The sequence below is a fragment of the Callorhinus ursinus genome, unplaced genomic scaffold, assembly GCF_003265705.2.
Source record: "Callorhinus ursinus isolate GAN/ISIS: 27379988/994484 unplaced genomic scaffold, GSC_fseal_2.0 scaffold7, whole genome shotgun sequence".
In the NCBI taxonomy this organism is placed as follows: Eukaryota; Metazoa; Chordata; class Mammalia; order Carnivora; family Otariidae; genus Callorhinus; species Callorhinus ursinus.
The window spans coordinates 46,976,945-47,003,176 of record NW_027397069.1 but is presented as its reverse complement, the minus strand read 5'-3'; the positions used below and the strand labels follow the sequence as shown (position 1 = coordinate 47,003,176).

The 26,232-nt window shown below is 38.2% G+C and overlaps 2 protein-coding genes and 1 long non-coding RNA gene across 10 annotated transcripts in view; 2 read left to right on the top strand and 1 right to left on the bottom strand.

The window, feature by feature from the left end:
* Nucleotides 1–11,258, top strand: part of ELF1 (E74 like ETS transcription factor 1) — a 106,448-nt gene extending 95,190 nt beyond the window's left edge. For all 8 annotated transcript variants that reach the window (XM_025874806.2, XM_073894483.1, XM_025874807.2 and 5 more), the window contains 3 exons: nucleotides 571–763; nucleotides 1,932–2,381; nucleotides 8,557–11,258. In XM_025874806.2, the coding sequence (XP_025730591.1) occupies nucleotides 571–763; nucleotides 1,932–2,381; nucleotides 8,557–9,160 (1,247 nt within the window). In that variant the 3' untranslated portion in view covers nucleotides 9,161–11,258. The remainder of the gene's footprint in view (nucleotides 1–570; nucleotides 764–1,931; nucleotides 2,382–8,556) is intronic.
* Nucleotides 101–13,122, bottom strand: LOC141373109 (uncharacterized). Its single transcript, XR_012378776.1, has 3 exons — nucleotides 13,061–13,122; nucleotides 10,669–10,800; nucleotides 101–235 (listed from the first exon to the last, which is right to left on the bottom strand). It is a non-coding gene; the product is annotated as an uncharacterized lncRNA (long non-coding RNA).
* A 6,713-nt stretch (nucleotides 13,123–19,835) lies between these two features.
* SUGT1 (SGT1 homolog, MIS12 kinetochore complex assembly cochaperone) overlaps nucleotides 19,836–26,232 on the top strand; it is a 39,344-nt gene continuing 32,947 nt past the window's right edge. The window contains exons 1-2 of the mRNA XM_025874810.2: nucleotides 19,836–20,580; nucleotides 20,670–20,727. Of these exons, the coding sequence (XP_025730595.1) occupies nucleotides 20,543–20,580; nucleotides 20,670–20,727 (96 nt within the window). The 5' untranslated portion in view covers nucleotides 19,836–20,542. The remainder of the gene's footprint in view (nucleotides 20,581–20,669; nucleotides 20,728–26,232) is intronic.

The window sequence follows — 26,232 nt, the reverse complement described above, 5'->3', positions numbered from 1 at the left end:
TTGGCACTTTCTGTAAAGAGACTGGTAATAATGGAGCCCAAGAAACCCATTTAAGAGATTTTTCTTATGTACCTGTCAAAATAATCCATTCTTTAATATTGCGCCTTTTGGAAGAGTTCAGCCAGGTTAGCTTTTCAGTTCGTAGACACTTTATAACATTGTTTTGGAGTTCCGCTATTTTCATAACCGTTGCCCGAATTTGAAGAAGAATGTTAAGACCGTTCTACTGGCTCTGCTATAAAGAGAACAACTATTGAGAGGTTTCATACAACATTTGTTCACTGGCTCTTTTATGTAGTGGTTCTGAAAGAGGTAGGAAAAGTGCTTCATCATCTCAAAATGCTTTATTTTCAAGTCATCATAAATCTAATTGCCAATATTGCTCTGTCCAGACATCTCATATGGGACGAATAAAAAGACCTATATTAGACCCTAAAAATTATCGCCAGTGCTAACCAAATTGTGTAATATTTTTGTATAACTATAGAGGGAACTTACAAGGCTTTTAGTTGTGTTTAATTTTGCTCTTTTCCAATGAAATTTTGGTCAAACAAATTGCTTTTGTTTCAGGAAACACAATTTATCTCTGGGAGTTTTTACTGGCACTGCTCCAGGACAAAGCTACTTGTCCTAAATATATCAAATGGACCCAGCGAGAAAAAGGCATTTTTAAACTGGTAGATTCTAAAGCAGTATCCAGGTTGTGGGGGAAGCACAAAAACAAGCCTGACATGAATTACGAGACTATGGGAAGAGCTCTCAGGTACATGGAGTTTTTGTAGTTCATTGTGTTAAGAATATTGTTTCCTAAATACTAAAAAGTTAGGTAACTTCTAGAAAGGTAGAGGATTACAAAAATGGTGAATTTCATTATTGAAGTGCTAAGACAGCACTACTTCTAGAAATCAGTACGTATTTAAATTGAAGTCCTATTCTGGCCTGGGAAAATGTTTTTCTTCAAAAAAAAAAATCTTCATGCGAACAACAGATATTTTACTTGTAAAGGGATTAGAAAATGTAAACTCTCATCAGGAGTTATAAATTGACCAAGGGCTCATATGTTTTGAGCCGTTCAACTCGAATTCAGCACAAAATTAACATGGAGGGGTAATGCAGGTACTTAATAAGAGGGTGCATTTTTTAAACGTAAATCTCAGGTATGATCTGTAGATTGTTGGAGTAAATGCTTCAAGAATAGTATTACGCATTGTGTACATTTTGAACTGGGTAGGTAATCATTTTATTCCTAAGCTCATTTTTAGTGTGTTTTTTCTGTGATCCAGGTTATCTATTCTTCGAGATAGGCATCTGTTTGAGAAAGAGTTATTAGAAGTAGCATTTGATTAAACCATTAAACTTTCTTAAACCAGAACTATTTAGTTGCAGTTTGTGTTTGTTTTTTTAACTCACACTTTTTAGATTCTTGATCTAATTAAAATCAATGACAAAATTTGAGTCACTTCTATTTGTACATCATTAAATTTTATATGGAAAACTGAATCAGATTTACTGAATCAAATTTAAACTGGTAAGGACATTATAATAAACTACGGAAGGGAAATAAACTCTTGAGGTTTGTAGTAGATTTGATTATTCCAGCAAGTTGGAAGAAGGGGAGATGAAGGAAGAAAAGTGAATGACTAGGATAATCCACGTATTTTATCAACAATCCCCTCATCAGAATTGGTTTTAGGTTTAGTTGATAATAAGGATTTTTCTTTATCTGTGAGTATGTGTGTTTTACATTTATTTAGAAAATAATATGTTTAATTATACCATTTTATACAAAATAACTGCCCTTCATTGAAATTCTTCTCCCACTTGTTTCCAACTTTAAACTTTTATGATTAAAGAACTTCAGTTTTGTTGAACATAATTTTAATTTATATTTAACTGCATAGAATATTGATAAAATTGTCTGCTTTGAATAGGTACTATTACCAAAGGGGTATTCTGGCAAAAGTAGAAGGTCAACGCTTGGTGTATCAGTTTAAGGAAATGCCAAAAGATCTTATTTATATAGATGATGAGGATCCAGGTTCCAGCATAGAGTCTTCAGATCCATCACTGTCTTCAACAACCACTTCAAGTAGAAACCAAGCAAGCAGATCCAGAGTGTCTTCAAGTCCAGGGATGAAAGGAGGAGCCACTACAGTTCTCAAACCAGGGAATTCTAAAGCTACAAAACCCAAAGATCCTGTGGAAGTTGCACAGCCATCAGAAGTCCTGAGGACAGTGCAGCCCACACAGTCTCCGTACCCCACCCAGCTCTTCCGGACTATTCATGTCGTACAGCCGGTACAGGCTGTCCCAGAGGGAGAAGCAGGCGTAACCAGTAGCGTGCAGGATGAAACATTACATTCTTCCGTTCAGAGTATTAGGTGAGAAAACTAAAGTTACCAATGCATATCACTATGTGATGTTTCTGACCAGAGTCATTATTCGTTGATGACTCTGGGTCAGGATTCAGAAGTGAAAATAAAACTTACATTGATTTTAAAGCTAGAAATCTTGTTCAGCAGATTGTTTTCAGCAGCTGATTGTATCAGTGATTCCTTATTTTTAACTTTGTCATTACCTGATGTTATTCTGTCCATTTAAATCTTGTCCACTATACCTTTGTATAATTCGATTGATCCATACAAGAAGGGATCCACGTATTAGAAAATATAGCGAATGGTTTCAGATCTTTTTTCCAAAGTCAGAAGCTGTAAAAATTCTACATAAATTGACATATTGTGACCTTCTGAAATGTAGTGAGTTCCAAGAAATAACGTTATTCCTTGGGAAGATCCTATCACGGAACAGTTCTAAAGTCCAAAGAGGTAGGGAGGCCAAGAATCTAAGGTCCACTTTTTCAGGCTTTTAGAGTGGCAGAAATTGGAAGAATAGTTTTTTAGCAATCAAATCAAATTTGCCTCATAGCCCCAGGAAAGATATGAAACAACAAATTGACCAAAGAAACCTTATCAACTTTAGACTGGTCTTTTGCAGAATTTGGGACTGTTCTCGCTGATACAGAATGGAGGAAAAGGAGGAAGGCAGAAAATTAGATGGGCGTTTGCAGTATTTTTTTTTTCTTTTTCTACTATCATGAGTTTCCAGAATATGAATTATAATAAAATCTAGGAACCCTTCCAAATTCAATAAAAATGATTCTTCGATTACTTTCATTAGGTGACTTCAGTCTTAACGTTCGTATATTCCAGGATATAAATGCTGGATTTTTGTTGAGTTGATCTCGAAGTAAGAAACATTACCCAGAATCAAGGCAGTTAGAAGTTCCAGTCTTCCTTATATGGCCCATATGAACTTTTGGAATCATGAAAATCGACTTGCAATGAGTATAAAGATTACATTTTCCCCATTTTAATTAGGAATGATAAATCTTTAACTGTTATTAAAGGAGTACTTATTTATCTATTTGTCTTTTAATATTTTATTTTCCTCTGGGTCAATTATTGGTTATGTGTGATGACTGAGTATCTCATTGGATGTGATTCCTCTCCTTGGTTTCTAGGCTCTTTGTCATCTTATCATTGTGTGTATTTGTGTTGATAGGAAACAGTACATGGCCACAGCTAATCACTAGGAACCCCTTCTTGGAGTGATTCAGTTATTTTTTAGCATCTGTACTCAGTTTGCTTTTTATACCTTGAGGATAAAAACAAATACCCCCCCATAAAAAACCCCACATACCTCTAGCTCTGAAAGGTATTAAATTGTGATACTGTATTGGATGCAGTATTACTCTGAATGTCAACTTCTGAATGATACTCAGTGCCAGATATTAAAACACTATAATACACTCCCTATCCCTGATTTGCAAACTGTCTTTTGGTGTACTTTTCAGAATTTTCATTTCCAAGGTCCCTGATTATTCTGGATTATTCTGTGGACTCCCTGCCTGCTTGCCTCTATTATTTTTTCTCTCCAGTCCCAACCTATGTAAGACTCCTGGTAGCAGCTTTGCTACGTTAGCTTTTGTTAGATCTATGTTGCACACAGAGAGCAGTCAAATTTCTGGAGCTTCCGCACCAGCCCTCACTCTGCTCATGATTCCTTTGTTGCCTTCTAGCTCAGGCTTACTGCTTGGGTGCACTGCAGTCTAGTCAGTGAGCCAGGTGTTGCGGTTGACTTTTGTGCTCATCTCCTCCTATGTATTTAAATCTGTAGGAGCCACATTTTATTCATTGTCCTTCTCCTACCACTTTAACCTAGTGTCTGGCACATAGCATCCCTTCAGATTTATAGAACTTATTTTGAATTAGTTTATATATTCATTCTGTATCTCCTGTCAGAGCAGTGAGTTCTCTAAGTGGACTGCTTACATAATGAAAATAACAAAATTTAACTTTTCAAAACTTCAAAAAATCATTTTATGTGTATGTATATACACACATTCTTCATCATTCCTTTGGCTTTTATTTTTTTATTTTTTTTTATGTTAGTTTTTTTTTAATTTTTTTATTGTTATGTTAATCACCATATATTACATCATTAGTTTTTGGTTCCTTTGGCTTTTAAAAAAATTCTTCTCTCTTTCGGCTGTACCTTTTATTTGTATCTTCCAAAAATCCTACTTATTTTAAAGCATTTAAACCTTTTATGGAATGCATTTTATTCCCTGAAATTATTAGATGTGGAAAGGCCAAAGTTAATGAATAATAATACTCTTTGAAGACTAACAGCTGCTGAATATAATGACTCGGGTTTTACTGGTATTCCCTTCCATTATATAGAAAGAAAGAAAAAAAGTGTTAAATAAATTTCAAGCAAATTATACATACTACTCTGAAATTTTAATGTATTATTAGAATCATTTTTCATTAATTACTTGCTTAGCAATTTATTTTTTTGTATTTTTTTATAATTACCCTAACTTTTCATTATGAAAATTTTCAAAATATCAACAGATTGAAATAGTACAATGAACACCTATTTACATCCTCCTGGATTCACAGTTGATAATGTTTTGCCTTATTTGTTTTCACTCTATATTTATTTATACCCTTTTTTCTGTTTGGCTATTTGTCAAGTAAGTTGACATCCTTATGACATACTACTCCTAAACATTTCAACATACAGCTCTTAAGAATAGAGAGATTACCCTAAGTAACTGTATTATCACTCCTAAGAAAAATAACAGTACTTTGGCTATATTTTTCTTAATTTCATAACTACTTATTAATAAAATCAAAGACCATTTAAAGATTTTTTTTCTGTAGCTAAGATGGAATATATATGACTTAAAATTAGATTATTAAATTAATGTAACAAGAACTGACACTTTTTTCCAAAGCACTCTCTGTATTTCATACACTTTTCCACATATTGATGTCTAATATCCTCACTGATCAGTGAGATATAGGTAATATTATTCCTGTTTTACAGATGAGGAAACCAAGGCAAGGAGAGGCCAAGGAGCCTGGTCATATCTAGTGAGTGGTGGAGACAGTGTTTTAACGCAAGCAGTTTGGTCCAAAGCAGTGAGCTTGATGATTTGCCGGCCTGCCTGCTGATTCACTTAACTCTCATGAATTACAAGATATTTTACAATGAAGTAGCAACATGTTTTTTCTTTTTTCAATTTTTCCTTTGCTCCTGTCTTTTATTCTCACATAATTGCATGTTATCTATGTGGAAGTCTATTAAGCTTTTCTTAATTGATTTATGGTATATGTGCTCAATTTTTACAAATTTTGATTTTGACTCTGGCTTCATGTTATTTAAAGAAACAACTATAACAAAAGTAAGCCTCTGGTCAATTTTTTTTCCTAAAATTGTCCCTTGGTAGACTTGCAAGTCCATATACCTACCTAGCGTAACTTCTTTCTGTACAATATTTACTCAAGCACTAATAGTTTGTCTTAGGGTCTTTTGAGTAAATTAGCCTCTAAAAATATATAATGTTATCTTAAAAGCAAAGTAATGGAGTAGGAAGAATGTACGCTTAACTTTCCAGCCATCTGACCTTGTCAATTATTAGATGTAACATTGAATTGGATTAATTAACTATTCTGAGTCTGTTTCCTCATCTGTAAAATAAAGATAATACTTTACAGGTGATTGTAACAGTTAAATGACATTCTTGACATCTGAGTAGATATGCAGTAAAAACTAAATGTTAGAGTGTATATCTTTTTTAGTCTCAGAAAGTTTGAGGTATTTTAAATTTCCAGTATTATACCACTGGTTACAAGCAGCTTAGGAATTTTTTATGAAGTAGTTAACTATACTATAACCTTTGTTATATAATATAATATCACCAGACGCAACTGACTGTTTAATCATTAACTAAGACAAAAATAATTTAAAATTTCTGTGGTTGGGAAAAGGCTGCATAATATTTTACCTTTAATCTCTGAATTTTTTATTAGCAAAAATTATTTTAGAATATGTTCAAATATGCCAGTATATTTACACTGTAGATATTATAGATGAGTGTATGTATTTTCTGGCAGATGGCAGTCAAGTGTTTTGAGAAAAGGAGGTCTTTTTCTGGTTTGAACAAAAGCATTGAAAGTCTAGTGGTGGCCCTGATTAGCAATATGGAAAATTTCCAGGTACATTATTGCTTGTGCCACACCTGGGGGGGGGGGAGGAAAAGAGGAAGGTGGAATTGTGTATTAAAGGTTGGTAATTGCCCACAGTTTAAAAATCTAATAGATAATATTCATCTTTAGCTGAAGTTATTTAGGACTGAAGAAGTGGCAGTGTGTTGTAATGTTTAAGCAGAGGCCTTGCAGTCATGTGGCCTCTTTTCTTATCTAACTGGTCACCTTATGCTAGCTCTTCACCCTCTTTGTGCATTAATTTTTTATGTATAAAATGGGGGTAATAGTACTTACCGGGTGGCAAGACTGTACATGTTCCTAGATAGAATCTGTGTGCTTACTATATACCATGTGTACTGTTTTATCTGTATATACATGTACGTGAACTCTTGTCATGGGAAGCCCTTTATTTAAGAAATGATCTCTGGCTGCAGGGTCAGGTACCTTACCCAGCCTCAGATTCCACCCAAGATATCCTGATTCAGGTCGGCAGAGGGGAGAAAGGAGGCACAGTATATTTTGGAAAAGCTGCCTGACTCCCAAAGTTATTCTGTGTTCTTCCAACTCTTCCTTGCTTGACCAATAGTATCGGTAAATCTGGCCTTTATTTCTAGTCATCCCCTGCCCACGTATTAAAAATCTTCATTACCCAACTCATACTCTTTTCTAGCTCTGTCCTTCAAAAGAGCTGCTAATATCCTGCTCTAGACTGATCCTCACAGTGACAACTTGGTTGGAATCTGAACTTGGAAATCAGAATCCTATCATAGTGGGTAGGCTCTGGTCATCCTGTGTCTTTCCACTTGCTTTGAGTTTCTCTTAAGTTGCACTGAATTTTCTTTCATATTTCCACCTAGCCCATTTGTTTTCTCCCGAGTTTCACTTCTCACATATGTGACAGGCCACATAACTGTAACTTACTAAAATTTGCCTATAATAATCTATGTGCAATGATTAACATTCAGATTATGGGGGCCAATCTAGCTGTGAATCATTTGAAGTAGCAATCATTTATTTTTTTTTTTGTAAAATAGCTTTACAGAATTCAGAGGAAACACAGTTGAGATCCAGATGCTGAGTTTTTTCAGCTGCATTTGTTTTATATTAACAATGGCCATAACTGTAATTTTCACAGCAGTGAACTTTTAAAATTGGATCAACTCACGATATCATTTATGTATCTCTTCAATAACTGGGATTAACAACCTTACATAAACTGGGTTTACATTAAAAGATTTTATGTTAAATTGTAGCTTTATGGCTAAAATTTGTGAAGATTATTTGAGCTGAGAAAACTGCTAAAACATGCTTCTATTTATTTTTGCCAAAGCTTGCCCTTATTTTTTGCTCTCTCTGCCAGCCTAAAGAATCGTCATGAATTAAAGTTATTTGTGACTTGTTTTATGTAATATGATATGAACTGTGAACTATTAAATTTCTTCTAAAAAAAACCAAAAAATTTCTTCTGATAGTTCTGTCACATATACATTTAAGACTGAGGTGTTTTTTTATTTTAGTTAATTGAGAATTTTTCTTCTATATATAGAAAAAGAGGTTGAAAACAATTACAATCCTATGAAGTTTGGTAATTGTGGATGAGCATTGTCCCTCAAGTATTAAAAATAATGAGAGTGAATCCAATACATTTGTTTTAAAATTCCCAATTTTCTTTCAAGCAGCTCATACATAACTTCTTTGCCAAGCATTTTGATATCCTCCTTCCAAACCAAATTGCTTCCCTATATGCATTTTATGTGGCACTTTGCACAGATTTTCTTTGCCCCATCAGGTAGTATCAGAGTTAATGGCTTGAGAGTTTTGTTTCAGGCATTTCCTATAAGACAGGGTCTGGTATGATGTTCTTGCTGTGTCGAAGATATGGGAAAGCAGCATTTCAAATGTATGACTCCTCTATTTTGTCAAAACGACTTGTCAAATGTTAAAGTTCCAAATAATTCTAGAATATGCTGATTTTCTGTTATTTTCATCATCTCAATAGGACTATACAGGCTCCTGCCCAAGTTCCAGTGGTTGTGTCCCCTGGGAATCAGCATTTGCATACAGTAACACTCCAGACTGTGCCAATCACAACAGTGATAGCCAGCACGGATCCATCTTCAGGTGCGGGGTCTCAGAAATTTATTTTACAAGCCATTCCGTCATCACAGCCCATGACAGTACTGAAAGAAAACGTCATGCTGCAGTCCCAGAAGCCGGGCTCCCCTCCTTCCATTGTCCTGAGCCCTGCGCATGTGCAGCAGGTCCTTACCAGCAACGTGCAGTCCATCGGCAATGGCACGGTCACCGTGGCTTCATCTCCGTCCTTCAGTGCTACGACCCCAGTGGTGACCTTTTCTCCTCGAAGTTCACAACTCGTTGCTCACCCACCTGGCACTGTCATCACTTCAGTTATCAAAGCTCAAGAAACAAAAACTCTTACGCAGGAAGCGGTGAAAAAGGAAGCTGAAGATAATTGGAAAGAAGACAGTGAGAAAACTGAGCCACAGCCTCAGCCTTATGTGATGGTGGTATCCAATTCCAACGGATTTGTCTCTCAGGTAGCTATGAAACAAAATGAATTGCTGGAACCCAACTCTTTTTAATTAATATACCAAAGGAATTATGGATGATTGTTTTTTAATTGAACGTTGTCAGTTGTCTGCAGACTATCTGATTGATTCTCAGAGAAATTCTGCAAATGTTCCTAATTTTGCAGTTACTTGTTAAAAATATTAATTTAGAGTTAATGTTGACTTTGTTGGATGAGGGAGGGAACCCAAGTGCTTCTCTTTGTTCTTCAAATGTTTCAGAATTCAATTGTGAAGGAACAGGCATTTTATACTATGAAGACCTTCTTTTCTGATTTTTTTTCAGTTGCTATATCATAAGCATTTTTAACATTTCTTTTTTAATTTTACATGGTATTAGCTTTTCTGATTCTTTTGTGAATACAGTACGTCAGTATAAAGCAACAGGAAATTTATGTAGGAACTATTTTCATTCCATTTGTGTAAGTGAAAGTCTTGACTCTTTCAAATGCAAGACACCTAATTTCTACTTTGTTAAAATTATGATTTCACTTAGATTGACTTTAGTTGGTTGCACTGCATAAGGAACTATGAATATGTACATAAAAATAACATGAAAAATGGGAAAATGTCCATGATACGGCTGAACCTTACTTCAGAAGCAGGAGAGTACAAAAGCGTCAGCCTACGAGTGGCTCTCCTGTTGACTTGGTTGTATAACTGGGCAAAGCCACTGGATCTTTTTGGGCCTCAGTTCTCTCAAAAAAGGAAGGGGGGGTGCATTGGGTTAGACTTGATGATCTCCAGTTTGCTTTCTGGTTCTAAATTTGAAGTTTCTAGCTCCTATATTTTAAAGTTAAAGCAACTAAAACATTATCACATATTTCTTAATGTAAATATAGGCTAACATATTACAGAAAAGTAAGTGGCCCTACAAAATTCATTCTTCTGTTACCTGTAAGATCTGCTATGAATCTAAATTCTTCCTAAATACTTTGTTCATTAACTCTTCAGGCCACTGTGCACCGTGGTCCATTAGTAAACTTACGTTGCCGAGTGCTAAACGATATACTGCCATTCTGAAAGAGTCAAAGCTCTTTCTTAAGGGCCCAGAAAGCAACCAAGCCTTGGGCTAATCTGGCTGAGTAGTCAGTTTCTATAAAAGCATAATTGCTTTATATTTTGGATCATTTTTTATTGGGAGTGGGGGGGTTGCATACAAAGATAATATACATATATATCTAAGTCTCTGAAATGAAATAGCTTTTAGATTACTTTTTCAACTGTAAATAATGTACATTTAATTTCACAAGAAAAATTGTTTTCTGCAAATTTTCTAGTACAGCAAAGGAGAAATTTTTGTAGATGAAAAAAATCATTGTTTAGAGGTCTGATGTTATATGTTTTCATATTATAGAGTGAATTTGTATTTAAACAAAAATTTAAATTTTGGAATCCTCTAAACGTTTTTGTATCTTTAATTGGTTTATTATTAAATAAATCATGTAAAAATCCTTAATGTTTGTGTTTTCAAGCAAATGTCTCTTAAGAACAAATACACAGAAAGTGTTGCTAGTATTTACAATGTTACTAAATGTTCGTATAACAAGCTCCACTGGTCAGGTTATACTTGCAGACTTGTCATCCTCTCATTTTTCCTTGTGGCTGTGCCAAACGGTGGCTTCCAGATGGCACACAATGGATCACCATAAGCTCTGAAAATTAGAAAACCATAAAATTTTCTCAGCAATGATATTCAACATACTTTAAAAACCAAGGTTTCTGATTAGAAAATAGATCTGTTAATTGTTAAACTTGGAAAACATGGAAACAGAAAAATAGAAGAAAATTAAAATCTTAGTGCAATACCCCTGTACACTTAATTTTCTCATGTCAGTTAATACTCTTCCAAAACATGATTTTAGAAGGAGCATTTCTATCTCTGAAGTCAGAGGGAAGCAGAGAAGAATCTGAATGAATAGGCCTTGCTAAATTTCCCCGTTCGCTACCCTTCACTCATACCCTGTTTTCCTGTCATTTTTCATGACTTTCCATTCTATCAAACCTAGTATAAAAACACTTAGGCTTAAGTATTTCTTTGAGTCTTTATTTTCATATGAAATCTCCCATGTCATGTAAAACATACTAAAATAAATACGCTTTCCTCCTTTAATCTGTCTCTCTCAGTTTGATTTTTAGGCTCAGCGAACGGGGTCATGGAAAAGTTCTTTCTCCTCCAGAACTCTCTCCTAGCCATGCATCCCCTAACATAATCTGATTGTACTGAACTCCTGAACAGGAGCATAGTGCTCATTCGGTACCTGACCTTGTACATCAAATCATTGATTCAACGTGTATTTGTTAAGGAAGGATCTGTGATGTTACTGTCACTGTCCTTAACCTAAAAACCTGACGCTTTCCTCATTTTCCATTCATTCTTTAACCCTCTGTAGTATTGCATTTGCTCTCACTATTACCCTGAAATTACTGTTGCAAAGGTAACCAACTAACTAGTAATTAATTTTCATATTGCCAAATTTCTATCCTTATCTTCCTTGACCTTTCTAGTATTTAACCTTTTATAACTCACTCTTAAATTCTCTCTTGCTTTCACTTTTGTGCCCAGCTTGTTCCTATTCTCCTCCGGCCTTTATAATAATTTCTTAGTATTGCTCCAGAGGCTTTTGCAAAGGTTGGAGTTCCCCACGTTTTATCCAGTGATCACTGTTCTTTTCTTTTCCTTTCTTTTCTTTCTTTTTTTTTTTTTTAAGATTTTATTTATTTATTTGACAGGGACACAGAGCTAGAGAGGGAACACAAGCAGGGGGAGTGGGAGAGGGAGAAGCAGGCTTCCCACTGAGCAGGGAGCCCGATAGGGGACTCGATCCCAGGACCCTGGGATCATGACCTGAGCGGAAGGCAGACGCTTAACGACTGAGCCACCCCGGCGCCCTGATCTCTGTTCTTTTCATTGTCCTCGTCTTGTGCCCCCCAGTCTGTCTCCCCAGTGCAACAGGAGCGCCCGTTTAATTATGTCGAACCCTTCAGTGTTGAGCCCTTCCTTACTGTCCTCAGAGTTGATGTCCTGCATTGTCTTACCCCTTCTTGGTCCCACCAGCCTTATCTTCAAATTTTACTCTCCAAATCGTAACTGTCAGTAAGGATTGGGATACTTTCAGTTGCATGAAACAAACAAAAAAGCCCAACTCATAATTATTTAATAGTACAAAACAAGAAGTCTGGAGTTAGGTTTCCAGGTTAGTTAATTCCGGAACTCAGGGGTGATAGCAACCAGATTTCTTCCCTCTCTGCTTTCCCATCCTCAGGATTTTGGTTACTTTCTAGAATGGCTTCTGCCATAGTTGCAAGTTCCTTCTTTGTTTCTGTTTATCAGTAAGAAGACCTTTCCCAGAATACCCTGAGCAGCCATCTCTTCAGAGCTTATTGGCTAGATTGGTCGTATACCCCTTCCTAAACCAACTGCTGGCCAAGGAAGTAGACTTACCATAAATGGCTTAGTTGTGTGTTAGGGGCATGGACAGCCAAACAAAATTAGGGCTCCATAGCAAGAAATAAGGGAGGAATGATGCAGTTTACTATCACCTATACACATCCTCCTTCCTTTACATACACTGTCAAAAGTGCTCATGCCTACATAAAGCTTCTTTCCAAAAGAGAGATCAGCCAAAGTCTCATCCAGTTACTTGATCCAGTTTCATGACGAGGATGTTTGGGATGATGTGCAGACCTCTTTTTCAGATCAGCTGTGCTCCCTGGTTTCTTGTCCTCCTCAGCCACATCTAGTATGAGCGCTCAGAAACAGATTTTTTTCCAGGGTTCCCCAGCTTTAGAATACATTTCTGGGTGGTGTAAGTTTGATGCCCTGTCCCAGGGTCACCATATTCCCGTCTAGAAGAGTTGTGTCCTCAGTGCCTTGCATCCTGTCTCAGGACATAGTTGGCCAGTTACACCTACCAGCGTCAGTTGGGGATCATTCCACTTCCAAATACCAAACTCTCTGTCAGTGGGAGTTCTTGGTCATTAGCAACAGAAATGATTTCTGGTTCTTAGCATAAAAGAAGTTCTGTTAGAAGAATACTGCTTAGCTCATAGAATAGACACAAGGACTAGAGAATCGAGATCCATCTGAGTCATATAGCTAGGAACAAACTGCACAACTAGTCTAGCAGGGAAATTGTAGCCACTGTTGTCAAGTACCGAAGACCAAGCTTTGTATTACTGTCTCTACTGCCTTAGGAATTGGATATTGATAGGAGTGCTACTGCCTCTAGAGAGAATTAACCAAGGTACTTCCTTGATTCATTGTTGTCAGCTAGCTACCAATTTTTGTGACTGACAGAGCCTACGTCAAGTGTCCAGCCAGGACTTGAACTCCAAGGGATGTTGAGAAAGCAAAAGTTGAGCTTCTCAACTAGTTTGACATTTTCAGCTTCTATAGAGGTGGCTGCCTCAGTGGGCATTAAGACTCAGGGAATCCCCCAAACATAAGGGGGCTGAGATTCTGAGCTGCCTAAAAGAATGACCTATGTCTTCTGTGCGGGAAAATCCAGATTTTGTGGAGCTTGAATTTACACAATTTGGTGATTGGGTGGGTGAAGGGGATGTAGTTAGGAAAAAACAAAACCCCTGCATTTGCTGTCACTCTGTTTTTGCATAGTTTATCTCATTCTTTTTTTAAAAAAATATTTTAAGTAATCTCTACACCCAACGTGGGGCTCAAATTCATGATCCCGAGATCAAGAGTCACATGCTCTTCCGACTGAGCCAGCCAGGTGCCCCCAGTTTATCTCATTCTATTTGGCTAACTTCTACCTGTTCTTTGAACCTCAGCTTAGACATTACTTCCTGAGAGCTTTCTCTGAGCTCTTAGAAGCTTCCCACTGCTGTCATAGAGCCTTTTAATTTCTCCCATTTGGGCACATGCAACAGGACGATAATTGCTGGCTGATAGGTGTGATTGCAACACTATGTAAGAGCCAAACTTGTAGTCATTTTAGTACTCTCAGGTCCTAGTGTAATATCTATACACTGTACATACTAGATATTTATTAAATACCTAACTACATTCTCTCCTTGCCCGTTTTCACACTAGTTTTCTCATGTTGCTAACTACCATCTATATGCTGATGACTCAGATCTTATCTGTGGAGCTAAACTTGCCTTAAAAATAGCTTTATGGAGCTGTAATTCACATACAATAAACTGCACATGTTTAAAGAGCATAAGCTCATCATCACAGTAATCAAATGGTGAACCTTCCCAGGTTCGGTGAACATTACCCTAAAAGTTACCTTGTGCCTCTTTGTAACTACTCCCTTCTTGCTGTTGCTCCTCGCTCTTCTTGGCCTATTCCACCCCCTAGTTGACCACTGATCTGCCTTCTGTCACTATAGATTATATTAGTTTGCATTTTCTAGGATTTTTATAAATGGAATCATAGAGTATATACTATTTTTTGTCTGGCTTCTTTTACTTAGTGTAATTATTTTTCAATTTATCCATGTTGTGGTGTGCATCAATTTATCATTCCTTTTTTTTTTTAAGATTTATTTTAGAGAGAGAATCTGAGTGGGAGGGGTGGAGGGAGAGGGAGAAAGAATCTCAAGCAGACTCCATGCTGAGTGCAGAGCCTGACATGGGGCTTAATCTCAGGACCCTGAGATCATGACCTGAGCCGAAACCAAGAGTCAGATGCTCAACCAAGTGTGCCACCCAGGCACCCCAGTTTATCATTCCTTTTATTACTTATATTTCATTGCATAGATATACTACAGCATCTGTGGATGGACATTTGGGTTGTTTCTATTTTCAGCTATTACCATTAAAGCTGCTATGGGGCACCTGGGTGGCTCAGTCAGTTAAGCGGCTGCCTTCGGCTCAGGTCATGATCCCAGGGTCCTGGGATCAAGCCCCACATCTGGCTCCCTGCTCGGCGGGAGGCCTGCTTCTCCCTCTCCCACGCCCCCTGCTTGTGTTCCCTCTCTCGCTGTGTCTCTCTCCGTCAAATAAATAAATAAATAAATAAAATTTTTTTTTAAAAAGCTGCTATGAATACGCCTGTACAAATCTTTATATGGACATGCATTTTCTTATCTCTGGTAAATACCTAGGAGTGGTCTGTCTGGGTCATATGACGGTTGTGCCATTTTACATTCCCACCAGCAGAGTATGAGTTTTTCAGTTGCTCTGCATCCTAACATTTTAGCCATTTTTTAAAAAAAGATTGTATTTGAGAGAGAGTGAACAAGAGAGCGAGCGAGCACAAGTGGGGTAGAGGGGCAGGGGGAGAGAGAGAAGCTGACTCCCCGCTGAGCAGGGAGCCCGACGTGGGGCTTGATCCCAGGAACCTGGGATCATAACCTCAGCCAAAAGCAGACCCTTAACCAACTGAGCCACCCAGGCACCCCTAACATTTTAGCCATTTTAATGTGTTGTGGTATCTCATTGCGGTTTAATTTACATTTCTCTAAGGACACTGATTCTGAACATCTTTTGATGTGTTTATGTGACATCCACATATCTTCTTTGATGAAATGATGTTAAAATTTTTTGCCTGTGGAGTGCCTGGGTGGCTCAGATGGTTAAGCGTCTGCCTTCGGCTCAGGTTATGATCCCAGGGTCATGGGATCGAGCCCCACATCAGGCTCCTGGCTCAGCGGGGAGCCTGCTTCTCCCTCTGCCTCTCTCCCTGCTCATGCTTTCTCTCTCTGTATCTCTGTGTCTCAAATGAATAAATAAAATCTTTAAAAAAAATTTTTTTTTGCCTGTTAAAAATTCTGTTGTTTTTTTATTACTGGGTTTTGAGAACTCTTTATATATTCTGGATGCAAGCTCTTTATCAGCTGTATGATTCCCAACTATTTTTAAAGTGCAGAAACCTTTTAATTTTGGTAAAGTCCAATTTATCAATTTCCCCTTAAGGAACATGCTTTTAGTGTCACATCTAAGAAATCTTTGCCTAATTGAAGGTCACTAAGATTTTCTTCCTTCTAGAGTTTTAAAGTTGTTGTTTTGTTGTTTTTAGATTTTAGAGAGTGCACACGTGAGTGGGGGTAGGGGCAGAGGAAGAGGGAGAGAATCACAAGCAGACTCCCCGCTGAGTGCAGAGCCTGGCACAGGGCTTGCGTTCACAACCCCAAGATCCATGACCCAAGCAGAAACCAAGAGCTGGGTGCTCAACCGACTGAGCTACCGAGGCATCCCTAGAAATTTTAAACTTTTAAGTTTTACATTTAGGTCCATGATCCATTTTGAATTAATTTTTTTTTAAGATTTAGTTATTTATTAGAGAGAGAGCACACGCATACGTAAGCATGAGTGGAGGGAGGGGCAGAGGGAGAGGGAGCAGCAGACTCCCCAGTGCGCAGGGAGGCTGATGCTGGGCTCCAATCCAGGACCCCAGGATTATGACCTAAGCCCAAGGCAGACCCTTAATGGACTGAGCCACCCAGGCACCCCAACTATCTTTTCAACTATCTACCCTGAATTACCTTTGGACCTTTGTTGAAAATTAGTTGTCTATGTATGTACAGGTGTATTTATGGACTCTATTCTGTTCTATTAATTTGTCTATCTTTGTGCCAGTACACAAGGTTGATGTGCTGAAATCAGGTAGTTAGCTCTCCACATTTATTTTTCAAAGTTGATTTGACTATTCTAACTTTGCATTTCCATTTGAATTTGCAGACTCAGTATGTCAACTTCTGAAACAGAAAAAGCCTTTGGGGTTTTGATTGGGATCATGTTGAATCTATAGATCAACTTTGGAAGAACTGACATTTTAACAATATTGAGTCTCCATAGATGCCTCTCCATTTGTTTAAGTGTTCTTTAATTTCTCTCAGCAAAGTTTCATAATTCTCAATATATACTTTTTGCACATTGTCAGATTTATTTTTTAGTATTTAATATTTTTGATGCTATTGTAAATGTCATAAATTTCAAATTCTGTTGATTTTGTTTTAAATCTTTCCCTATTTATTGAGGCATGAAAGGCACAAATCTTGTGTATAACTCAATAAAATTTTGCATCTGAATATATTGATGTAACTGCCACCTAAATCAAGATGTGTGACACTTCCTGCATCCAAGAAGTTTCCCTCACAGATCTTCCCAACTAGATCCCTTTCTGGTATCCCTCAAAATAGTTTTTATCTTCATATAAATGGAACCGATCAGGATGTACCCTGTCTGGCTTAACTCAACATTATGTATGTGAGGTACATACATATTGTCGTGTGTATTGGTAGTTCATTCTTAATTGCTCTATAGTTTTTTTCTCCTATCAAAGGACATTTCCAGTTTTTCCTACTGTGAATAATGCTGTAATCAATATTCTTGCACACAAACATAAGTACTCTTTTCTCTTGGGGATATGCCCAGTGGTAGAATTATTGGGTAATAGGGTATATATGAGACTAGTTTTAGTAGATAGGGTCAAAAAATTTTCTAGGGGTGCCTGGCTGGCTCAGTCAGTGAAGCATGCGACTCTTGATCTTCGGGTTGTAAGTTCAAGCCCCACCTCAGCTGTAGAGATTACTTAAAAAAAATCTTAGAAAGTTTTCTAAGGTAATTACACCAGTTTATACTCCTACTAGCAATATACACAAGTTATAGGTGCTCCACTTTGCCAAGCCTTGGTATTGGAATTCCTTTTAAACAATTCTGGTGAGTGTTGAGGACTGAAGCATGATTTTAGTATAGCTATTGATGTAGAACTTCTTTTCATATGTATACTGGCCATTTAAATAACATTTGAAGATCAAAGTAACTGACTTAACATATTAAAGAAAGGATAGATATGAACATTTCAATAAAGGCAGAAAAAGCATTTGCTAGTGAATGCTCTCCCCTCTGATGTTATAGCTAAGAAGCCCATCATCACTATTCTAGTCAACACTAAATGAGACATACTAGCCAGAAAAAGACCAAGATAAAGAAATAAAAGGTGTAATCATTGCACAGAACATTAAACCATCTTTATTAACAGATGACAAAATTGTAATCATAGAAATTCTAAAAGAAACTACAAGGTATTAGAAATAATAAGAGAACTTGGTAAGAAAGCTGAATATGAGGTCAATATGTAGAAATCAATAGTTTCTATATATCAGCAACAAAGTAGAATATAAGACTTTTTTAAATGTTATTTAAAATAGTACTAAAAAGCCAAATACCCAAGTATAAGTCTAATGAAAGATACGTGAAACCACTACACTGCAATTTACAAAACACTGCTGAAGGAAATTAAAGACCATTTAAATAAATGGAAGGTGTATGAATGATATTTATGGGTTGGAGAACTCAATATTAAGATGCCAGTTTTCCCCAAACAGATCCATAGAGCCAATGCGAGTCCAAATAAAATTCCATCAGGGTTTTTTTTTTTTTTAAGTTGACAGGCTTATTCTAAATTTTATAAATGGAAATAAATTTTGTAAGATGTCTAAAATAATGGAAATTACAAAGGACTTAGAATAGCTAAGGCAACCTTGAACAGTTCTAGGACTTCAAGACCTATTATAAAGCTACATTAATTATGACAGTGTGGTACCGGTACAAGGTTAGACAAACAGACCAATGGAATGAGAACCTGGAAACAGGCCCACCTATATATGGTCATCCACTTTACAACAAAGGGGCCAGAAAAATTTAATGGGGGAAATGACAAACGATAGTCTTTTAAATAAATAGGGCTGGGTCAACTGGATATCCACATGGGAGGAAATGAACCTTGATACCTTTCACAAAAAATTGAGATAAATCCTAGACCTAGATGTCAAAGTTAAATTAATAAAGCATCTAGAAGAAAACACAGAACATCTTCATGGCCTTGGAGTTGATGAAGCTTTATTAATAGGACACAAAAAGCACTGAACATGAAAGATCAGCAAACCCAGCGAGTTTTACCTCACATATTTCTGTTCTTAACTTTCTGTCCATCCCTGCAATCACTGACATACTTAAGTCACTTTGGCTTGTAACACTCTCCCAACAGTCTCCCAAAAACTGTTCTTTTCCCTTTAATCATTGTTCCATAGCACAGACACAATAACATACTTTCAAAAATGCAAATTTGACTGTGACTGCCTTTTTAAATTAGAAATTCTGTAATGGGCTAGCACCGGTACGAGAATCACAACCAAGCTTCTCCGAAGACCACAGGCTAGCCCTTTATGACCTGGCACTTCACCTACCTCTCCAGTGAGCGTCTAACTTGAATTCTGGCTCCACCAATTTTAGAACTCACATTGTTGTTTTTCTAATACACGTCTTAGACTATCCAAATTGTGTTTTTCATTTCCTTCATCCACTAATTTAGCTTTTGAAGCTGAGGCTCAGGTATCACACCTTTGAGGAATCCGCCCTTACACCTTACATAGGGTCATTCCCCTTTCACTTCAGCATGCAAAGCAATTAGTTTAAATTTCTGGAGGGCATATTAACATCTTTGAATCCCAGTTAGTTTAGATTTTGGATGTAGTAGACACTCAAGTCCATTTACTTGTTAATCTCTACTGACTGAGAAACTCCCACTCCCTCCTCCATGGAACCTGCTGGAAGCTTCTATCTGATCTTCATATGTCAAAGTGCGGCGAGGGAGAAGAGGACCGACTACGTTGGAAAAGTAAAACAGTACTGACACCACCTCAGGCCACCTTCCTCCCTTCGGTGCCTTCGGATGTGACAGCTTTTCTTCTCAATCGGAGAAGCCAAATAGGAAAAAAGCCTGGGGCTGCGGAGTTGTGGGTAACGGACTAGTACAACCGCATCGGAACCAAACGGCTTCCTGCAATCTAGCATCTGCAAAGGCAGAATGATTTCCGGCGAGTCCTTGTCCGTTAGGATTCCCGGCGCATAGATCACGGGATCTACGCGCAAGCCGGAACTATGCTCCCGGAAAAGAACACGTATCGGCGAATGACATCACGGGTCTCGAAAGGCTTGGCCGCCTCCGGTAGCCATGATGAGAGCTGTGGTGAACGGTGATGAAAATAGAGCCCGACGTGCCTTGTTATTAATAGACGTCCACACTCTCCCAAACGCCCCATGTTCCTGTGGAATAACAGTATGCTACAAAAGTACTTTGGCACTACTACCTCTGAAGGCTCTATTGGAGTGCGGAGGCGTAGTGGAAGACAGGGCAAGCGTGAATAGCCGACGCCTCCGTAACCATGGCTGCGAGGGGCGGGGACTGAGAACGCCGGTCACGGGACTGGGGCCGGCCGGGAGACTCAGTCCTCCACGGTCCCAGCCGGCCCTGCGCACGCTTTTCGTCTCCCCGCCCCCGCCCCGCGACACGCTGCGTGGCTGCTCGTTGGCTACTTAGGACGGAAGCTCGGTTGGTGCTTCTCCAGAAGTTTCCCCCTTGGGCGGCGGCGGCGTAGCTCATAACCTCGGAGGTAGCAGCTCTAACAGCAAGAGCGATATTTAGGGATGGCGGCAGCTGCAGCAGGACCTGCAACAGTCCAGAAGTGCGTGTTTTCATTCTTGCTATTTATTTTTATCTCCCCCTCGCACCTACCCCCCACTTGGTTAGTGAGCATGTCGTTTTCCCTGGCAGGTTTTTCCGGAGCTTCTCAGATGCTCTGATCGAGGAGGACCCCCAGGCGGCGTTAGAGGTGAGAGAACCAGTCTCAGCTTCCTCCACTTTTCTTGGGGGAACGCGGCCACGACGGGTCCCGGCGGACCCGCCTCTTCCCAGCTCTACCTTCTTGGGACCGGGGTTGCTGTTTTTATGCTGTATCAGCCCTAATACTGACAGCTTCCGTCTCTCCTTGGTTCCACAGTGGCCCAGTTACTCTAAACCCTTGTTCTTGCCCCCTCCCACTTCTAGACCGTTACTGCATCCTCTTAGCTCCTTGGGAATACTTTCTCTATTTCTGGGGGGTGTAGTTAACATTCATAGTTGGCCCGGAAGGAATTGTTTTTTTTTTTTTTTTAATAGCATGTGTGACAAGAAGAAAAAGTGAAAGCTACGCTTGATGTTTGTTAATTCGGTTTTTGCCATTCTTACATAACAGATGTGCTAAGTGCAGACTACTGGAACAAAAACCTTTTCCCGTATGTCTCTGAATATCTCCAGAAGTCCTCTTACTGTTCATTATTCACTCATTTATTTATCAAAACAATTTATTTGCAGTTGCTTTATGCAAGACACTGATTGCTATGGATTAAAGTCTTGTTTATGTATTTAACTGACTTACAAGGCACTTTGTGTGAAGTGAAAGACTATAAAGCCAAAAAGAAAAGTCAAAAGAGCAAGAGTTAAATAATTTAAAATAATAAACAGAGCCCAAGCTAAGGATACATGATGCAGCTGGATGCAAAATTTAAGCAGGGGTTTTTTGCTTTGAAGCAAGAGGGAAGAAGGAAACCAAATCCTGTTGGGTTGTTACAATCTGACATAGGTAAGGTTAGCGATTTGAGGCAAGAGAAGTTTTTTTGCTAGCTAGGACCTTAAAAGAAATTTGCCACGTGGGTAGTAGAATCTCTCTGAAGGGAGCAGAGACCTGAGGGAGTGAGCTCTGGGGAAAGAGCATTCCAGGCAGGAAAAGAGCCATTGCAAAGATCCTGAGGTAGGAATGAGGTTGGCTTGTACAGGGAGCAGCAAAAAGGCCCATTTAACTAGAGTGGGATGACGGAGGAATAAGTGATGAGGAGGTGGGAAGGAAACCAGGGGCTAGGTCCTATAGGGCTTTTTAAGTTGGAGTATGTTTTTTGGATCTAGGTATGAAGGCCCTCAAATAAAATGGTTGGTTGGTCAGTTGTACTATGATGTTTCCTAATGAGGCTTCTGGGATTTGTATTAGAATAGTGTTCCAGGAGGCACTGAGCATCTTTCTTCACAATTCATTATGTCATCTAGACAGCTATTAATTTCATAATCTACATTTGTTATGGTCCTCTTAGCCCCAGTGCCACTTGTGGAAATCCAGTTTATATGAGTTGCTTTTAAAGGAAATTAATGAATTTTTTTGTCCCTTTCCATCCCTTTTAAAAAAATTTTTTTTTGATGTATGCTATATTATAAATCTTAAGTCTGCAACTACTGAAGTTGTAGTTTTATATATGTATAGCCCCCAGATCAAGATGGAGAACACTTTCATCCTCACAGTTCCCTCATGCTGCTTCTCAGCCAATAATTCCGCTTACCCTCCAGGTAACTCCCATTCATATCTCTGTCAGCATCAGTTTTGCTTGTTCTTGTACTTCCTATAAACAGAATAATGCACTAGTTACCCAGCTGAGTTTGGTACTCTCATCTGAGATATGTCCATGTTGTGTGAAGTGGTATTTTTTTCATTGATATATAGTATTTCATTGTATAAAAATAGAGCACAATTCTAACAATGGACTTTGGGTCATCTCCAGTTATTAGCTAGTATGAATAAAGCCACTGTAAATTTTTTTGTATGTGTATTTTGGTGAACACATACACTTCTTTTTTGGGGGGTGTACATACCTAAGAATGAAATTGCATAGAATAGGCATGTGGTTAGCTTTAATACCTTGATTCTTAAAGTGTGGCTTTTGAACCAGTGGCATCAGCACCACCTGGGAACTAATTAGAAATGCAAATTTTTGGACTCCATCTGAGATTATTCGAAGCCCTTACTGCTCATATGGTGTAGTACTTACCCTTCCATTTTACAGAAGAAAACTGAGACCCAAAGAAATCAAAATGATCTGTCATAGAGATGTATATAGCCAATTAGAGGCAGAATGGGACCCTCAGGACACAAGTTTCCAGACTCTTTCCAGAAAACTAATTCTCAAAAGTATCATCCTGAGACCAACTACAGCAGCATCGCCTGAGAACTTGTTAGAAATGCAAATTTTCAGGACCCACCACCTGCTTGAATCAGAAACTGGGAGTGGGGGTAATCATGATAAGAACCAGCTGTGTTAAGAGAAAGTGTTTTTTAATTTTTAATTATTTATTTATTTGAGAGAAACAGAGAGAGTGGAGGGGAGAGGGAGAATCTTAAGCAGGCTCCATGCTCAGCACGGAGCCTGATGTGGGGCTAGATCCCACGACCCCCAGGATCATGATCTGAGCCAAAATCAAGAGTTAGATACTTAACTGACTGGGCCACCCAGGCTCCCTGAGAAAGTGTTCTTTTTAAAGCTTGAGGTGACCTCACGGTTGACCCTTGAACAACCTGGGTTTGAACTGCATTGGCCCACTTACATATGGATATCTTCTAATATGTGCAGTACTGTAAATGTGTTTTTCTTACGACTTCCTAATTTTCTGTAGCTTTATTGTAAGAATATAGTATATAATACCTGTAGCATACAAAATATATGTTAGTTGACTGTTTATGTTATTGGTAAGGCTTCCGGTCAATAGAAGGCTGTTAAGTTTCTGGGGAGTCAAAAATTACACTTGGATTTTTGACAGGGAGGGTCCGTGCCCCTAACACACGTCATCGTTCAAGAGTCAACTAGTCATTTTGAAATTCAGGACACTTGATGATACATCACTTAAAATGTTACATTTTTATATAAGACCATCCAGTTAGGATTAAAGGGGAAATGTTTGTATCAAGCTGATGCACATTTTTCATTCATTCAGCATATAATAGTACATATTAGTGGTGAATTTTGTACTGAGAGCCAGGGATCTAAAGATGAAAAGACTGCATTGAGGAAGTTTGCAGTCTAGTGGAGAGACAGACAAGTCAACAGATTATTAAAATATAAGGTAAATATTCTAATGGAGTGGTGTATGAAGTACACTAAGAACACAGCAGAGTAGAGGCTAACCAGGGTAGTCAGAAAAACTTTACAGAGGATGTCTCATTTCACTAGGTAGAAAAGACGTATGAATTACGAGAATTTTTTGAGGCCCAGTATGAATAGTGGTTAAGAGCATATAGGCTGTGGGGGTGCCTGGCTGGCTCATTCGGTAGAACATGAAACTCTTGATCTTGGGGTTGTGAGTTTGAACCCCATGTTGAGGGTAGAGTTTACTTAAAACAAAACAAAACAAAACAAAAAACCTTCAGGCTCTGGAATCAGAGTGCTTGGGTCCAAATCGTCTTTTCATAATAACTCTGTAACCTCAGGAAAATTCCTGATGTCACTCGGGATCAGATTTCCTATCTGTGAAGTGAGACTAAGTAGGACCTATTTGAAAGGGCTATAATGAAGATAAGTAATGTAAGGTACAGGATGGGGCCCCTGAGGGTAGGCATCTTGTAGCTTCTTTGCTCTCTAGGTTCTAGCCACACTTTTTTTTTTTTTTTAAGATTTTATTTATTTATTTGAGACAGAGAGTGTACGTGTGAGCACAAGCAGGGTGAGGGGCAGAGGGAGAAGCAGACTGCCTGCTGAGCAGAGTCTGGTCCGGGACTTGATCCCAGGTCCCCATGAGCTGAAGGCAGAGGCCTAACCAATTAAGCCACCCAGGTGCCCCAGCACTTTTTTTTTTTTTTAAATGTCACTTGAAATGTATCAAGCTCAGTCCTTGTGGAGGGCCTATGGACTTGCAATTCCTTTTGCTTAAAACGTACTCTCTTGTACTATCTCATTTTGCTTGGAGATGCTCATCATTTGAGATTTCAGCTGACATGTCACCTCAGAGAAACTTACTTTCTTGGACCACCCTATCTAAATTGAGCCCCATTGTAAGCTGACAAGGTGGCAGGGGTTTTGTGTGTCTTTTTTACCACATTCTCCGTGTAGTGCCTGTGATGTGGTAGGTACTCAGATGTGTTATGTGAAATGACTCCTACCATAATTCTTAATAACAACTGAGGTAGGTATTTGCATTTTACTCACAAGGAAGCTGAGACAAAAGAGATTCACTTGCTCAGGGTTTTATAGTTGAGAAGTGACAAGTCTCTGGGTTCAAGGCATCAGGTCTTCCTCTAGAGGAGGGGGTAGATCTAGGGATGTATTATATAATGAAGGGTTTGATAGCTGACTTTGAAGTGGCTGACCATTGATAGCTTTGTTCAGAGCATTGAGAACAGAGAGAGTTAGCATAAATGCAGTGTTACCTGTTCTGCATGGTTATGTGGTAAAGGGTATACGATAGCTGCGCTCCAAACAAGCTTTAGCAGTGCTAGGTAGTTTAGGAAGGGAGAAGGGTTGGTGGTACTCTTGTTTATCATCTGTGATTGGGAATTAGCTGTGGCTAGAAGAAAATGGGAAGTGGAATCAAATTGAGATACCCAGAGCTACATGCCTTCAGCAATTAGATCAGTCTGAGCAGTTTGCTTTTGCTTTTAACCTTAAGTTAACTTGTTGACTAGCATTTTTAAAAAACCAAAAACTTTAAAGATTTGGAAATTCATTTTCTAAGATCTAAGTTTTAAACAATTTTAATGCCTTAAAAAGGAGTTTTTCCCAGTTTTAGATTATCAAGGTACTTCCTTCACCATTATCTTGGTAAAGATTTCAGTGTAATTATAGTTCATAGTTCATTGAGTTTCTTTACTTTTGAGAACTGTAAGTTGCTTGACTATAAACTAACTCATTTTATGTGAGTCTGCATTAAATAATGGCCTTTTGCCCCTTTCATTCAAATGTTGGCACTGAAGTCCTTGCCTTTGTGATACCTCTCTTTAGTCCCTTTGCTCTAGCATCAAGCAACTGTTGTCACAGAAACCATAGAACTCTCAAAACATGCCACAAGTCTGATGATGTTAATACAACCCAAAGCATTGTTTTAATTTCACTTTTTCTGGTTTTATTATACTGTATATTGTTTATTCAAAATAAACTGGTTATTGTGTTTTATGACTTATATTTGTGTGTCATAGTGTTCAGTTTGTGTTCTGTTTTTTGGTAACGTTTCAAAATAATAGCCTAATAAGTGAATTGCTTAGTTTATTTAACTGAATGGCATAAGTGGTTCTCCTTAAACAGTTGGTTTGTGTTTTTAAAGGTCATTTGTAAGTTGGTTGTTTGAAAATCAGTTTTTACTTGATTCCATTTTATCTTTGTACCCCCAGTGTCTGGCAGGTCTTTGTTACATAATATATGTTTAAAAATACTTATAAATTGATGAACCAGATCCTAGTATAATTTATAGTGGCTTTTTGACCCATAATGTACCTGTTTTGCTGAGGAGAGGCTAGAAATTTGGTTGGAAGACGTATTTGAGTAGACAG